This window comes from Benincasa hispida, chromosome 1 (assembly GCF_009727055.1).
Source record: "Benincasa hispida cultivar B227 chromosome 1, ASM972705v1, whole genome shotgun sequence".
NCBI classification, from domain to species: domain Eukaryota; kingdom Viridiplantae; phylum Streptophyta; class Magnoliopsida; order Cucurbitales; family Cucurbitaceae; genus Benincasa; species Benincasa hispida.
In genome coordinates this window covers 41,466,225-41,479,357 of record NC_052349.1, presented here as the reverse complement: position 1 = coordinate 41,479,357, position 13,133 = coordinate 41,466,225, and the positions used below count along the sequence as shown (strand labels likewise).

General features: G+C 32.4%; 2 protein-coding genes across 2 annotated transcripts; one reads left to right on the top strand and one right to left on the bottom strand.

Annotated features, from left to right (window-relative positions):
• Nucleotides 1-3: 3 nt before the first annotated feature.
• On the bottom strand, nt 4-2,720 carry LOC120084134 (golgin subfamily A member 1). The gene is made up of 6 exons (XM_039040036.1): nt 2,342-2,720; nt 1,499-1,621; nt 863-1,048; nt 674-755; nt 531-595; nt 4-446 (listed from the first exon to the last, which is right to left on the bottom strand). The coding sequence occupies exons 1-6, from the start codon at nt 2,636-2,638 to the stop codon at nt 147-149; spliced, it is 1,053 nt and encodes a 350-aa protein (XP_038895964.1). The 5' UTR covers nt 2,639-2,720; the 3' UTR covers nt 4-146.
• Nucleotides 2,721-7,342: 4,622 nt separating this feature from the next.
• Nucleotides 7,343-12,181, top strand: LOC120067410. The gene is made up of 9 exons (XM_039018979.1): nt 7,343-7,648; nt 8,854-8,965; nt 9,097-9,191; nt 9,654-9,779; nt 9,850-9,970; nt 10,074-10,158; nt 11,431-11,544; nt 11,630-11,669; nt 11,786-12,181. The coding sequence occupies exons 1-9, from the start codon at nt 7,472-7,474 to the stop codon at nt 11,936-11,938; spliced, it is 1,023 nt and encodes a 340-aa protein (XP_038874907.1). The 5' UTR covers nt 7,343-7,471; the 3' UTR covers nt 11,939-12,181.
• The last annotated feature ends 952 nt before the right edge of the window (nt 12,182-13,133 follow it).

Genomic DNA, 13,133 nt, shown 5'->3' with positions numbered 1-13,133 from the left:
GTCTTGGAGAATCCAAAAGGGTGATTTGTTTATATATTTGATTCACTGTATAGTGTTCTATTCGAAAATAGCGTACGTTCGATATCAAGTTTCTATATATCTAAACAATTTTACTACATACAGAAAATACTGATGAATATGGCTGTTCAGAATGAAATTTTGATGAAAACCACGATGTGTAGAGCTAAAATGTAGAGCACGAAAGCAGATCGGAGTAGCATTAGTCTCTGTTGATTCTCACTCCGACCACCGGTGCGACAAGGAAGTCTGTGGTGTGAGTCAGATAAGTGGTCTGAAAAATTCTTGTCAGACATGCTTCTTCCAAACCGATTCCGAGCAATTTTAGCCTCAGAGCTGCTACTTTGAAGCCTCCTTAATGATGCATTTAGTTTTTCCAGCTCCATCTCCTTCAAATGAATGTCACTTGCCAAACCTTCAGCTTGTGCCTAAAAACATAGGAAATACTTGAAAATTGATTTTGTTATCCGAATCGAGGTTTAAGCATCCGACTCCAGAAAAGTAAGATTCACCTGTTTTACAGCTAGCTGCTCGATGAGACTATGGAGTTGCTTGTCCAACATTTTCTCTCTCTGAACTGCAAATGTCTTTGATATCAAGTCTTTGAAAAAGGAATAAAGTGAACAATGTTAACATGATGACGAATTAAAAATACCTGGTGAAGGCTGTTTTAGAGATTTGTCCTGAATTTCTACCCACCTTTTCTCTAACTCTTTAACTGTATCTTCCATTGAACTCTAGAAGAATAACAAAATTTTCTCAGCAATGACTGTTAGGCAATGTGGAGAAGAGGGATGAAAGTAAAAGAAAAAAGACAATATTTAATCAAAATAAGGTAGCAGACCAGCTCTTGTTTCTTGATATCTAATTTTTCTAGCAAGGCAGACTTTGATACTTCCATATCTTGTTCTGCTTCAACTTTAGAAGGTTTGGATGTCAATTCTCCAAAGTTGATGGATTCATCATTTTCCAGAGCAGCTTGTGCTTTTTCTAGCTCGATTTCCAGATTCTTGGTGGTTTCTTCCAACTCCTGTAGTATAAATTAACAAAAAAATAAAAAAAAAAAATGTGCATGGCTTGAAATTATCCAACAATTTGAGGAGTTTTTAATGTCAAGTCAGTAATACCATGGAAATGCAATTAAACCCTTCCATAATGCAGAATTAATATATCCATCTGTAGGAGAACTCAAAGGAAATAAAATGAATATTTATGATCACAGAAAACCGATGTGATGCTTAATTTTGGTTTTTGAAAATTAAGCTCATAAAGACTATTTCATCCTAAGTTTCTATGTTATATACTTCTTTAGAATCTTACTAGGAATTCACGTGTTTCTTTAACAAATATGAACACCATAATTGAAAAATTGGGTGGAAACCCACATAAATTTCAAAAACCAAAAGCTAAAAATGAAATTGTTATCAAACGGAGCCTTAGAAACAGCAATGGAAACAAAATTGGGATCTTTAACCATTACCTCTAACTTGCTCATAAGCAAATCTGCTTCCTGCCTCTTTTCCTGTATTTTGTTTTCACAATTTGATATGGCCTTTCCATATGCAACATTTTCTTCCTGTAGTGATATCACTCTCAATTGGACCTGGCAATCAGAATCATACCAACTATCAGAAGCAATAGCAAGAACATTTCTAGGGTATTACTAACTCATTTCTCCTGCCATCAGTTTAAAGCAAGAATTCTTCCTTATGCATGGTACAGAAAGCTTAATATTTGTTTCCATAAACTGCCAGCATTCTCTAAATACCAGTTTTAACTCATAGAGATGCACAAACTAGTCCAAACCTCATACCTTCGGCAAAAGTTATCATCAAATCTTTTTACATTGTTTGATCTAATCAATTTCACTTTGTGAATTCAGATTCTGCATGAATCCTTTCTCAACCCTCGGAACCTCTCACCAAAAAGTAGAATAGGGGTTAAGCAATAATCAGCATTCATCTCCGCTTGAAGCTGCAGGCCATGCATCGGATCTGAGACTCGCTCATCCAGTTCACAGTCTACCAGATTATTTCTTAACTTGAAAAATAGGAATCCAATACATACTCGAGCTAAGAATAAAACAATTTTGTAATGATCCCGGAACAGAACAATAACAGATATCTAACAATGCAACATCTAACGTGAACAATTGAATTTTCCGGAAAAATAAACTACTTAGACTTGTCGACAACAATCACAAACGTGAGTCAAAGTCCGAGATCGTTAAACCTTTAATTCGATGAGTTCAAAGTAATATTTAGAATCTATAAATAACAAATTTGATAAGATGAGAACTACAAAGGAATCGCAGAAGCCTAACCTGTTCGCGAGTGGAAGAATGGGCGTTCAATTGAAGAGTAAGATCGGCCGTGGACGCAAGGGAGTGGGCATGAAGGTGGGGAAGCCGTTGGGAGATGTCGGGAGGAGGCAATCGAAGGCGCAGATCGCGGACCGAGCGACTGAGAGAAGCTGCTTTCTGATTCAATTCTCGAACGTAATTCTGCTGCTCTGGAGTAAATATTATGGGAATCGAAGTGATCTGTTCGTCGTCGTGGTTCGCACCGCCGCCGCCGCCGCCGCCCACGACGTCCGCTGCCCATGCGAGCAAACCGGCCATTTTTACCTGATCCTATCCGTCGCTCGTTGCTATTATTGCAAGTTTGGAGCCTAATCTAATGGGTTACTTTCCCAAATTAAGGGAGAAAATTGGGGTAGATAGCTAAATTCTAATTATCCTTTTGAAATATGTTTAATGTTATTTTGTTTGGCCCATTTAAGGTGTCTTCAATGTTCAGAAATGGGCAGATATGACAAAATATTTAAATTAGAATTTTCATTTCTTTTCGATCCAATTTGATTAGCGACCACATTACATAATTTTATAAGTATGATATTTCAAGTGTACCAACACTATATTAAATATCAAATATTAGTATATCAAACATCAATTAGTAAATACTTGAAGTATGACATGCGTATATGGATTATATATTTAACATCAATCTACATTACAAGTGTATATCAACACTATATCTGACAACAATCAACATTCAATTAGTAATTTATTTAAAATTAAAGCATGCATGTTCCATTTTATATGCATGATATTCTAAGTGTATCAGTAGTACATCATATATAAGACATGAGTATATTAGACATCAATTAGTAAATACTTAAAATAAGACATAAGTGTATCGGTGTATATATATTTAACATCAATCAATATTGTATGTGTATCAATAGTGTATATCTAACAACAAGCAATATTAAATCAATAACTTATTTTGAATTTAAAGCATGCATGTTTCATTTTATAAGCATGATACTCCAAGTGTATTAGTAGTATATCAAATATAAGATATGAGTGTATCAGACATTAGTTAGTCAACTTTCAAGTCTATCAAAGTATATCAATAGTACATCATATCAAACAACTCTCAAATATAATAGATATCAAACAACTTACAAGTGTTGGGTTTTATGCTCTAAAACTCATGATTTGTAAATAATAAGCTTATTTTGATAAATTAAATAAAGTTGTTATTGAAGTTTGATTCAATAAAGTTGTATTGAATATATAAATTGCTTATTTCGTTTTAGAAATAAATCCAATAAACTAAAAGATCCATGACTATTACATCAGTACTTGAATTTTATGTGGAGACATAAGAATGAATCATGTTCGAGTAAACAATCTAAATGATCTATAGTATATGAATAAGGTTGGGTGTCTTACTTTGGTAACACTATCGGATGCGGCCCACTCTGTAGTTGTTACAAGGAGTTGTAAAGTGCTATAGAAAAAGTGATCTTGATTCATACATATAGTGACATGAGGAGTTGGGGTGTCTTGTGCAATAAGTTTGCACAAGATCGGGCTAAGAAATAAGTCACTCTTACTTTATAACATTGTTTATTATTTAAGATTGACTATTTCAAAATGACGGCCTAGGTAACTTGACCTCCTTAATCCTGAGCTAACTATGAACTCCTGTTTATTTCTGGATTATTCTTAGATTTAAATGGGTGAGAGTTGGCTCAACAACGCCAGCTCAATAAGCTTCCCATTTCAAGGGTAAGACCGAGTAGATAGCTGAGGACATAGGGTGCAAGACAGAATTCACTTCTACTCATTTTTAGAGATAGTAGAGAGGTTGTTCCCTTAAGTGCTAACTCGGGGTCTTGAACAAGAGGCCCCACCCTCTCATTGGCCCGAGAGGGACTCGGTTTGATGATCGGATCACAAACCAATTGTTCATTAGAGGATCAGTGGGATTTAAGGAATAAGAGGTAATCTCGGGGGTAAAACAACCTTTTGATCCAGTCGTTATTATGAACAACCTGTGAAGGGTTAATTTACTAATCATGGTTATATCGAGTAGACACAATATATCTACCGTGAGGGGAGTGCAACTCTAGATTTTAGTGGAGTGACCCAGTAGTTAATGAATGGAGGTTAATTTGGTATAAATAGTTTAACTAATTAATCTCGGATCATTGGAGCCCATGATATGTAGGTCCATTAGGTCCCCCTACTAGCTCATAAACGGATTAGCCTTAGAATAGTGTGATAAGTTGATTTGAAACGTTCGAATTTGAATTAAGGGAATTAGTAATTATATGTGATTTGGATGTAAAAGTCATTGGAGAATCAATTAATATATAAATATGATTTATATATTAATTTCATGAATAGGGATTAATGGTAATGAAATTGGTGACAAATTAACCTAATATTTGATATTAAATTATTTAATTAATTATTAATTATTAATTTTATTAGAAAAATTGATTATTGAATTAATTTTTGTAAAATTAATAAAATTTCAATTTTAATTAAAGAATTAAAATTAGAAAAAGTTTTGATTTTGAAATCAATTTCAATTTTTTTTTTTAAAAAAGGAAATTGAAAATGGGAAAATCCAAATGTGGGATTTTCCCACTTGCACATAATTCCACCACCAAATTCAAGGAGGAGCTGGAATCACTTGTGGTGATCAGTTTTGCATGAGAGTCATGTAATAAAACAACTCTTAATTGAGTGAAAAAACTGATGCAATTGACTGAAATTGTTGAGAAAGATCTTCAACCTTGATAAACCAGTCCTCTCCATTTTTCCATAATTCAAGATTGTTTTTGAGTCCCACAACTCAATCTAAGGCTTCAAGAGAATAGTAGGGAAGACCTTGTGGTGGTTCACAATCAAAGGAAAAAGAGATTGCAGTTGAAGATCAAGATTCAAGAGGTTCTTCAAAGGTATATGTTGAAACCCTCTTAATTCTTTGTGAACATGCTTATTTTGATGTCAAAATTGATGAATGAGAATATTTAATGATCCTTTTTTCTTCAGCTGCATGTTTCTGTATTCCAACAACTAGTACATCAATAGTATATCAATTTATATTATTACATAACAAATAACTTTCAAGAATATCAATAGTATGCCAACAGTATATCACATACCAATCAACTAAGTGTATCAACATTATATTAGTAATATATCAATACATATCAAGGAACTTTAAAAAAAATATCAATAATATATCAACAATATATCACACACCAATCAACTTTCAAAATTATCAATAATATATTGGTAACATAACAAATGTCAAACAAACTTTCAAATTTATCAATAGTATATCAGCAGTATATCTAACATCAATCGACATTCAATCAATAAAGTATTTTGAAGTAAAATATTTGTGTATCATTTTATAAACATGATATTCTAAGTGTATATGATATGAGCCGTCCAAGGCATCAAATTATTATTTCTATTTTATTTAATAACTTTGATGTAATTTTGGTTTTTCCCCCCCAAATTTATCAATTTTATGACATATTAAGTAGGAGTAACTTTGTAATTTTTGTTATGATGGGAGGCTATATTAAGTCTTGCCATTAGGTTATGTAGGTAGATCACGATGAATTAAGTTTTGACCATTGGGCTTCTTTCAAGTTTAGCCAAGAGAACTTCTTGAATTTTGTAATTCATATGTTGAATTGTATACAAAGAACATTCAAGTGGGATTGATCATCTTATCTCGTAGAGTGTTCGAATTTAAGACTCAGAAACTTGTTCTTTGTCTAGAGAGTTTTGATCTTAAGGCAATCCGTATTTAACCCAATCCTTAGGGTTGAAATCCAAATGATTTGAGGGTTTTAGCGATTGAGAATTAAGAATTCTCGTATCAAAAAGATTCTTAATTCCAATTCAATCTCAATTCAATCCCATTCATTTTTTGCCACAAGGAAGAATTGAATGAGTTGGGGCAAGAATGAAGATAAGGAATTTTGCATGACTTTGATTTATTTTTATGGAACAAATGTTAAAACCAAAGCCTTCTATAAGACGTTGAAAATTGCTGTCTTTTAAAGTTTAAAGTGCAATAGGGTGTTGTAAAAAGGAAAAAGAAAATGCAAAAGGGTGAAATTGAAAGTTGTGAACAATAATTGATACATCTAATACAATAAAATTTGATACCTTGCTAAAATTTTAATTTTTAAAAAAGAATACATTCATTTGAACCTTGGAATTTCTTTTATTATATTGTTAACTTTAAACAAATTTTTTACAATATAATAATTTCAACATTTTATCATAAAAATATTATAGTTTTAAATAGAGGAGATTGCAACATAATTATACCTTCAACTTCATAGAGATTACCAATATGTATTAGTTTAAAATTCAATTGATTGAAATATATTTTGGTCTATATATTTTGAGATTTATTTAATATTACCTATATATTTTTCATAAATCTTAAATTTAGATTAATTAAAAATACATGGACTAAAATTGGACAACTAAATATAAGAAGTAAAATTAAGGTTAAACTATATATATAAAAAATATCCTCGAACTTTGCCATTTATTTAAAAATATGCTTATATTTTCAAAAGTTTTAATATTATCCTTGAACTTTTATAAATGTTTCGAAAATATTATTGGAGTAGAAATTCCTTAGAATTAGGACAAAAATTGAGATGTGAAATGATGAAACGAATTGAATCATTACATCGTCATCTTTGTAGAGCTCTAAATTTTTATTTTTGTTTGAAATTTTAAAGAATAGTTTTGAAACATTTATGGAAGTTAAAGGGATAAGATTATAATTTTTAAAAATATAGGAATATTTTGAAGACAAAGTTCGAAGGGTATTTATTTATAATTTAACCTAAAATAAATCCAATATCAAAACAAAAATTTAACCCAACAAAAAAAATGGAATGCGCGTGACGTAACTCGCAAGGAAAAAGTGATTTAACCGTATAAGGAAGAAAACGACGGCGTTTAAAGTGCAGGATTGGATGTTATCATAGAAGGAAGAAACATCGGCGGGGAAGAGAATGAAATGATCGACGTTAAAAGTTGAAGAAACGAGTCATCCTTCGTCTTCTTCTGCTCGCACAGTCACACGCACAGAGAAAGAAAAAGAGGAAAATGGGGGAAACCAGCGAAGAAACTCAGAGGTTTAAGCGAATTGCGGCGGCTGCATACGACTACGACAACGACTCCCGATGGACCGACTACTGGTCCAACAGTCTCATTCCTCCCAGCATGGTTTCTCGCTCCGACGTCATCGATCATTTCAAACGCAAATTCTATCAACGTTACATCGTTTGTTCTCTCTCTCTTTCTCTCAATCTAATTGCAACTGCCCTTTCTTTTCTGTGTAGTTTGATTGTTGATGTCTGTGAAATGATCGAGTTTATTGGTTGTTTTCCCTATTTTTTCCTTCTTTGTTGGACACCCTTTATTGGGGTTTCTTGATTTTCATGATGGATTTTTGTTAATTTTTTGTTTTTGTAATTGGGTTTTTTGTTTTGATTGCCGACTGTGTTGTTTTGCTTGGACTCTGTTGCTTTTCGAGATCGTTCCTTTGTTACTTCTTCTGCATTTTCTTTGTTCCTTTCAATTCTGATTGTTAATTAACTTGCTCTTTTGAATTACTCTAATGGGGATTTCTTTTTTCCTTAATTAGTTGTTGAGCTGTGCATATATGGTGTGATTGTTCTAGGATCTTCTTAATCTGCTGAAATTTATGACACGTGCCTTTTGGTATATACTCTGATATATCTAGGATTCTGGTTGGTTGATTGGATTTGTTTGCTTCATTGAGTGATCGTCTGCTTTCACTGTGATTTCATCAGTGATCGTTCATGTGTACATGTTTTATGTTTTTAGTGGTCTTTTATTAGATTTTTGGATTAATCATGTTTTTATGAGTGCTGTGTTAAATGTGTCATTTATACATCAATTATCATTCCCTTTGTATACATCAGCTGGTGCAAATATCTGAAATTTCTTGTTTTTGTACAAATTCATATGATTACGTCATGAAAATTTGAATGGCTCAACACTAATTAGGTTGATGTCTGTGATGGTTTTACTTTTTATTTATTTATTTATCTTTTTTTTAAAGGACATATAATTGGGTAAAAATGAGTCGTGAAAAGGAAAGAGAGAACGAAATCTATAGAGGAATAAGGAGAGTTTCTTATAGCCTGCTTAGTCTGGTGTAGCCTATATCACAAAGAAAAGAATTCTCCTAAATAACTTTAAAGTTTTTATTATGATTCAAAAGTATGCTAATATTTAAGATTACTCTTTAGGACAGGGTTTAACAAATAACAAGTATTTAGGAAACTAAAAGTTAAAAAATTAAACCAAATTATTAAAACTAACACACTACATCATAGCCATTGTTATTCAATGTTGTCTTTCCCTTGGAGGAGACAGGTTATTTATCCATAGTTTCCTTTTTGAATTTTATTTTACTTAAAGGAAAGCAATTTAACTGCTGCAATTCAATTGATATGCAGGATCCTGATCTTGTAGTCGAGACAATGTCTGTCAGCAGTTCATTTTTTCAGCCAGCTTCGCAATCAGCACCTTCACCTCCTACAAATGATCAGACTCAGAAACAGAGCTCAGGTATGAGATTTATCTTTATTTACGTCTTACGACAGAAATAGTTGCCTTCAAGCACTTGCTTGTAGGTTACCAGGTTTATACATGATTTACTAATTAGGTTATATGTATACTGACTGACAATATATGATCAGCTAAAAGAAATTCAGAAATGTTGGCAACTACAGACTCAATTTCAAATTCTTCACGCTGGAATCGACATATGGTTCTTTTTTCACTCAATGCCTGGGTAAATGAATTTATTTTCCCTTACAGTATAGATGCATGCCTAGGGAAATGCAGTTCTAAATATACGTTTGCACCTGTTCTTACATAATATTAGTTCTTCACGACTTTATATATCTTGGCCTTCATCAAATATTTTTGGTAATTGTATTTTAATTTATGGGGACTTTAGTTTTTTCCTCTCTTAATAAAGACAAATATATAATCCACATTTGATGAAATTTTGGTTGATGTTTGTAGATTTAATTAATGTAAGGAAATGGCATTTACTTAAATTGTATTGATGTTGTAACCCATACTTTGAAAACAAAGGGGAGGCTGAGAGCTAATCTTAACTTCTTTACTCATTCTAAATATATATATTTTTTCAAGTATGCCAAGTAGACCTCTGAAGAATTAGATTTTATTTGCAGAATCAAGTAAGGTTTATCCAACCTTACCTGTTTTCATTCCTTATCCCCTGTAGGTGCTTATTGTGGCATTGTTTGCAATGATACCAATGGTACCCAGAAACCTTTCGCATAGGGCTTATCGGCTTTCTATTATGGGCACTGCATGCTCCTCTCTGTTCTCCTTGTTCATTAAATGTGGGGTGAGTTTTTTGGTCAATTAGTGCATGCTAGGGTTCCTTAAGGTTTGTCTGACCCTGTTTTATCTTGTAGATGCCCAGGGCATTTGATATGCAGGGTTTGGAAGTTTATTTCCAGGCTGTTGTTGCAACAAAAACTTTTGTCTACTTCATTTACTCTGTTACCTTTGTAGCTTCAAATCTCTGCCTTAAATGTATTGCTGCCTTCCCTTTTACCCTTTTCTTGTATCAAAAAGTTAACTTTAAGTATTTTTTTACTTGGTTATGCCTTGTATAATGGTTTCTCCTTCATTACAGTTGCTTTAATTCCGATTATATGTGAAGCCGCTGAGCAGATTGCCAAGTTCCTTAGGCGTACTTTCCCACAATCTTTCTTCTACAGGTAAAGTGGCGAGTTTCTCTCAAGTTAACCTGTTTGCATATATGAAATAAAGAGATTGGGCTATTCGATGACAGCATATCTGCACATGGATGTTTGCATATAATGTTTTTCCTTTTGGAAACATTTTTTCTTATTTCCTTGTTACAGCTAGGAAGGTAGGGAGATTTTGGTGATTGGCTTGGGCCTCTCAGGATGCCAAGTAAATCTTTGTATATTCCTCTTCTAACTATAATCACAAATCATCATACAGCAGTAATTTTCTGTTTCAAATTTAGTAGTTTCTTAGAATGACTCAAGTCAGGTGATGGATATAGCTTGAGGTTTGTTTCAATTGTGAAAAGATGATGAATTGTAGCATTTTAAGTATTTGGTTTTCTTTTTTTTACACATTGAACCATTAAAATTTTATTTTATTTTACAAAATAATTCTCAATTACACTACTTTGAAGTTTAAACCAAGAATTTGGTTGGGCTATTTAGGTTGCTGGATCATATATATATCTTTATTTGTTTAACATCCTTACAATTAAATGATTCCCTTCTGCCCACAACTTTTATACTAGACCAGTTGTATCACCGATTAGAGATGACATGATGTAGAGAAAATTGTTAGATACTGAAGCTGTACGGGTGATTTGGTGAAATTTTGTTGGCAAGTGAATAAGTTAAGAGGATTAGTCTGTTAGTTATGGGTTGGAAGAAAGAGAATAGTAAAGATAGGAAGGTGGAGTTCTGTGTTGAGCTCTGTTTACCAAATTATCTCCGTATTATCGCACTTGCTCTATTTTTTTTTTCTGGGTTTCATCTATTTCATGCAATCTCAGCAGGATGCATCAGCAAAATTCTTTGTGCAATTCCTACTAGGTTTGTTAGCTGTGTTTTTCCCATTTTCAGCTATTTTATATATTTTTTGGTGCATCATCTGAGTTCTCATTAACCATTTTGCCTTGTGTTTGTTTTTTAATAAACCAAAAAGCTCTGAAAAGATGAATGAAGTTATTACAAGGTGAAAGTAGTTTCATCTCTCTCCTCCACAACTACGAAAAATCAATCTGCTCTTCCTATTGAAAATCGACCTTTTGCAGAGAGAGGCAGTAATCTGAGTGTGTGTGTGTGTGTGTGTATATAAAATCTCTTATCTCAGTTTTCTGCATATAGCTGAACTGCGTGTGAACTTCCTTCAGTAGATGCAAACCATGTACTTAGATTTTAATTTCAGACTCTTTTCTCCGTGGGGTTTGAGATTCATTGATCTAATGTTTGGTTGCTTAGGAAATGGTTGGAGCGGCCTTGTGCTTGGGTGGAATCAAATACAACCACTCTTTCTCTTCTGTCTTCACATGTTGAAATTGCACTGGGTTTCCTTCTGATCATCTCCTTATTTACGTAGGTTCCTTCTTGCCTTTCTCCTTTCCATCTCTTAAACATTCATTTTATTCTTTAAATCTATAAACTTGATTTCTCCGTGCAGATGGCAGCGAAACTTTGTGCAAACATTCATGTACTGGCAGGTTGGTTTTCTTCTGTTTCTCTCGTTTCTTGCATGAAATAGCTGTGTAGTGAACTCGAGTAAGCACATTATGGAGAATCAATCGTATTAATGTCCTTGAAACTGTTTGCTTTGCAGCTACTGAAGCTGATGTATCACTTCCCCATGACTGCCGGGTTTCATCAGAGTGCCTGGGCTAAGGTTGGGAGAAAAGTTAATCCATTTGTCAGGAGATTTCTCCCATTTCTTAAACCTTCATTTTCTGCTGCACAAAGTTGGTGGACCAGGTAGAAAGCACTGAGATTAATGAAGTGTTACTATTAGCTCTCTTTTAGTCTAATGAATGAATATTCATTTTCTTACTTTGAAGATAAAAGGCAACCTCCATTCAAAGCACAAATGAACCCTGTTAATTGTGGTTTCTGGATGGAGATTTTGAATGTCCATTTCTTATAAGTTAATTTTTCTCTTTTTTTTAAAAAAAAATTATCTTTTTCCATGCTTTCCGATGACAATGGATTGTATTTCTGTTTAGTGCATGAATTGAACCTATTCTTTTCTCACTTGCAGTCAAGTTAAATCTTTATAATTGAGTAAAAAACAGAGATTATTAATTTTATTTATGTACAATATTTGCAAAAAAGTTAATTTGTAGACGTTAACTTGGAGATTTAATAAAAAAAGAGGGGTATCAAGGTAAAAAGAAGTTTTTCCATAGTCTTTCTTTCATGTTTGGAAAAAAAAAAATTGCTTGCTTACCTTTTAAGCTTAATAATTTGGTGAGTCCATTGTTATATTTGAAGGTGGACTTCAGAAAATTATAAACTAATGACTTCACAAATAGTCGGAATTTAACAATAAATAAATAAAATGCTCCTTAATTTACCCATAAATTTAGTAATTGCAGGATTTTGATTGAATTTTTAGGATATAATATAATATAATATAATATATGAAATTAAAATATTTAAAAATTGATGTCAATTTGGACATGTGAGACTCATATCAATTAAACTCGTAAAGTTTCATAATCAATTAAACTCGTAAAGTTTCATAATTATATGTTTGGACTATTTTTAAATATAGAAAAATGAATCAAAATATTTATAAGATATAATAAAATTTTAGAACTATCAATGATGACGCGGATAGATACTAATAGACGAGTTCTAAAATTTTGCTATATTTTGTAAATATTTTCAACAGTTTTACCATTTGAAATAATTTCTCTAAACATATATTTTTTGAACTCAACCTGAAGGAGAGTATTAATTGATACATTAACAAAAATTTAGAGTTTAAATTAATATAATTATTGATTTAAGTTTTAAATTAATACAACAAAGTTTCGAAAAACTGGGTTGATGACTCAAAATAAAATATCCACGTGAAATTTGACGTCAATTCTAAAACCAAATAAAAAATTGCTTTTTTCCACGTTCTTCTTCCGTTCATCTTCTCATCTTTTGCCTGCATCTTCTTTTCC